Raw genomic sequence first — 3,416 nt, 5'->3', positions numbered from 1 at the left:
GAGTGCTCCAAATAGATTTAGAGTTAGCAAAGCGTTGTTTGAGGGCAAGTCAAGGCAGTTTTTGCTTCGCTCTACTCAGTTATGGTGCATTAGAAGTCAAATATCTTTAATAATTCATATTTAATGATAAATTGTTAACACTGGAAGATTCCCCCATCTCTTCTGAACAAAACGGTGTAAGAATGACCGCTCTAGCCCCTACTGGTTAGGAAATTATGGTCATTTGTTTGAGGGGATCCTCACTATGAGAAATAGGCTGCAATAATCCTGTGCTCTCTGTGCTGCGTGTGAGGTCACCTGTTTTGGCGGGAAAAAGTACACAGCCCTCTGATTGTGGATTCATAGAGTCCAGTCTGTTGCTGCTAGAATTTTCTTCCGTGTGTGTGTGCTGTGTGTCTGTGTGTCTGTGTGGTGTGTGTGGGGTGTGTGTGTGGTGGTGTGTGTGTGTGTGTGTGGTGTGGGTGGTGTGTGTGTGTGTGTGATGAGTGGATGTGTGGGGTGTGTCGAGAAAGCCTTTTATGGGATGATCTGCATTCGTAAATTCTAAATTCAATATATTTAGACTGGTTGACTGTAATTGTGATTTGGTGTGTGGTGTCTCTCTGTGATGTGTGTTTCCTGATGTGTAATATTTCGTGATTGTGTGGGCTGTTATATATATTTTTTGCTGATTTTTTCCTTTAACAAGTAATTTTGAGGGACCGGGGAGCGATGTTCAGGCATTTTTTCACCGCTGTCCATTTGCTTTTCAATTTTCTGTTAAGTTATACTATTGTGCTAAATCTACTATTTCTGCGTATTTTATAAGATTTGGTGTTAGGTATAGAGTTCATGCATGGTGGATTTCTGATAAATATAGTTTTTCGATACTTAGTGATTACCATCAGTACGGTAATTCTGCTTGTTTAATAGGATTTGTGCTTAATCATGTATTTCTGCTAATTATAGTATTTTCTGCTTTTTAAGTATTTGTCTAAACATAGTATTTCTACCAAATCATGAGTACATGATTTCTGCTTTTTATAGGTATTTGTGCTAAAACATAGTATTTCTACTAAATGTAGTATTTATTCTTATCATACATTCATATAGTGATGTGCGGATCGATCCTGAAATATCGATTCCTCCGATACCAGTCATTTATGTTCTAGAATCGATTCTCACATTAAAATATCGATATTTTAGTAATTTAGGGTAAATTTGTAGTTTATCATTAACAGGAACACAGTGGAAAGAAACTATAACATTCGGATTGTCTACATTCAAAGGAACTACTTCCTCTTCCGCCTTTCATAGTCATGTGCGAAATACGGCTGTATAAATGTCTCGCAGCCCCTTGGCGTGCGCACTCGACAACAATGGCCGAGTCTAATTGTGGAACATATTTTACCTCCACAAACAGCAAGACGCGGTTTGTGATGATATGTGGCAAGACAGTGAGGTGTTGTGGCAACACCACTACCTCAAACTAGAATTAATCATAACACAGAATATGATGAGGTCATGTCGAGGCGAACCGAAGAGGATGAGAGGAGAGGGACAGGTGCTGCTAGGGCGAGACAGACGTCTCTCGTGGAGTCCTTTAGTGCTGCAGGCAGGCACTATCCAGGTACAGAGGAGGAAAATGCTGGGTACATAGGCTAGGTCGCATTAAAATATACAGAGTACTTGCATTAAAACAGGCATTGTAGTCTTTAAAACATAAAAATTCAGTTGAAGATTATTTCATAGATAAGAGAAACGTTTTATAGATACTATTATTATCTATTAGCTTTATTATTATTTTCACTCAGTTTAATTTTTTGGCTGAGTTATTTGATTATTTTAAAATGCAGGTATTGACAAACTTATTTATTCCTTTAATTATGTATTATACTGACAATTTCATTCACACAGCATTCTATGTAAAACAGCAAGTATATGTAAACTATCAATTCCTTTCCCCTTAGGCTATTTTAACAGACTGCATACATGACTCTAAAAAGAACTCTGGAACTCTGTCTTTTACATGTTGGAGCGGCTCTGTGAGCAAAATGAAGCCGTGACCACAGCCCTCTGCCTTTTAGGGAAGAATCAACTATGCTTAAATGCGGGAGAATTATCCCTGATCAAGGAAACAGTTGTTGCACTACGGCCGTTTGAAGAAGTAACACAGGAAGTTTCATCTGAAAAACATGTTTCAGCCTCCAAAGTTATTCCACTTGTGTCACTCATTCACAGGGCTGTAGCAGCCTGTGAACATCAGGACAGCTCCCTTGCCACACAGCTGGCACAGCAATGCCAGCGCAGATTCAGGGGTATTGAGAGCATTCACTGTCTAGCTGCAAGTACATTTCTGGATGTTAGGTTTAAACACCTTGGTTTTCGTGACAAAGACAATGTTGAAGTATTAAAGAAACGTCTCCACACTGAAATGCAAGAAGTCTATCAGACAGGACAGTCTGCTCCCACTCTAACTGTAAGCTCAACGCCTACTGTTAGCTCTGCCTCAGGGCCTTCTACTTCAGGGTCTATCCCGAGTCCTCCACCCGCAGGTCCAGCTGCAACAAAAGGAGGGATATGGACAGATTTTGACATGCAGGTTGTGTCAAGCCAACATCACCGGTCAGCTTCCAGTGATGTACTCATTGAAATACGCCGGTACTCAGAGGAAAAACTGATTCCCCGAGATAAGGATCCATTGGTTTGGTGGCAAGAGCATGAACAAACCTTCCCATCCCTAAGCAGACTTACAGTGAGATACCTAGGAATCGTTGCTTCTTCTGTACCTGCAGAGAGAATCTTTTCAAAAGCAGGAGAAGTTGTGAGCAAAAAAACAGAGCAGACTTGAGAGGGAAAACTGTAAATATGCGGTTGTTCCTAAACAAAGACCTGTGAATAAGGGAAAGTGTTACTGTCAAATGTTTTTGTTGACATGTCCAGACAAGATAAACGTTAAATGACATGTTAAATTGTGTTGAATTTTTTGTTGACATGTCCAGACAAGATAAACGTTAAATGACATGTTAAATTATGTTGAATATTTTTGTTGACATGTCCAGACAAGATAAACGTTAAATGACATGTTAAATTATGTTGAATATTTTTGTTGACATGTCCAGACAAGATAAACGTTAAATGACATGTTAAATTATGTTGAATATTTTTGTTGACATGTCCAGACAAGATAAACGTTAAATGACATGTTAAATCGTGATGTGTGCGTGTGTGTGTGGTGTGTGTGTGTGTGTGTGTGTGTGTGTGTGTGTGTGAGAGAGAGAGAGAGAGAGCATAGCTTCTTTAATGGGATGATCTCATTCTAAGATTCAAATTCAATATATTTAGACTGGTTGACTGAATTGGATCTTGTGTGTGTCTCTCTCTGTGCATGTGTGTTTCCTTATGTGTACATATTTGTGATTGTGTGGCTGTTATAT

General features: G+C 39.1%; 1 protein-coding gene across 1 annotated transcript; it reads left to right on the top strand.

Annotated features, from left to right (window-relative positions):
• Window positions 1–1,989: 1,989 nt before the first annotated feature.
• On the top strand, window positions 1,990–3,208 carry LOC121813818 (zinc finger BED domain-containing protein 4-like; the record flags this gene model as incomplete). Its single annotated transcript, XM_042217730.1, is given in 1 exon segment — window positions 1,990–3,208. A coding segment is annotated over 1 exon segment (841 nt), but the record flags the coding sequence as incomplete, so codon positions are not given.
• Window positions 3,209–3,416: the final 208 nt, after the last annotated feature.

Source organism: Haplochromis burtoni, unplaced genomic scaffold, assembly GCF_018398535.1.
Source record: "Haplochromis burtoni strain Fernald_Lab_line unplaced genomic scaffold, NCSU_Asbu1 Contig_2750, whole genome shotgun sequence".
Classification (NCBI taxonomy): domain Eukaryota; kingdom Metazoa; phylum Chordata; class Actinopteri; order Cichliformes; family Cichlidae; genus Haplochromis; species Haplochromis burtoni.
The sequence above is the reverse complement of the archived record's forward strand: the minus strand, read 5'-3'. Positions and strand labels throughout refer to the sequence as shown.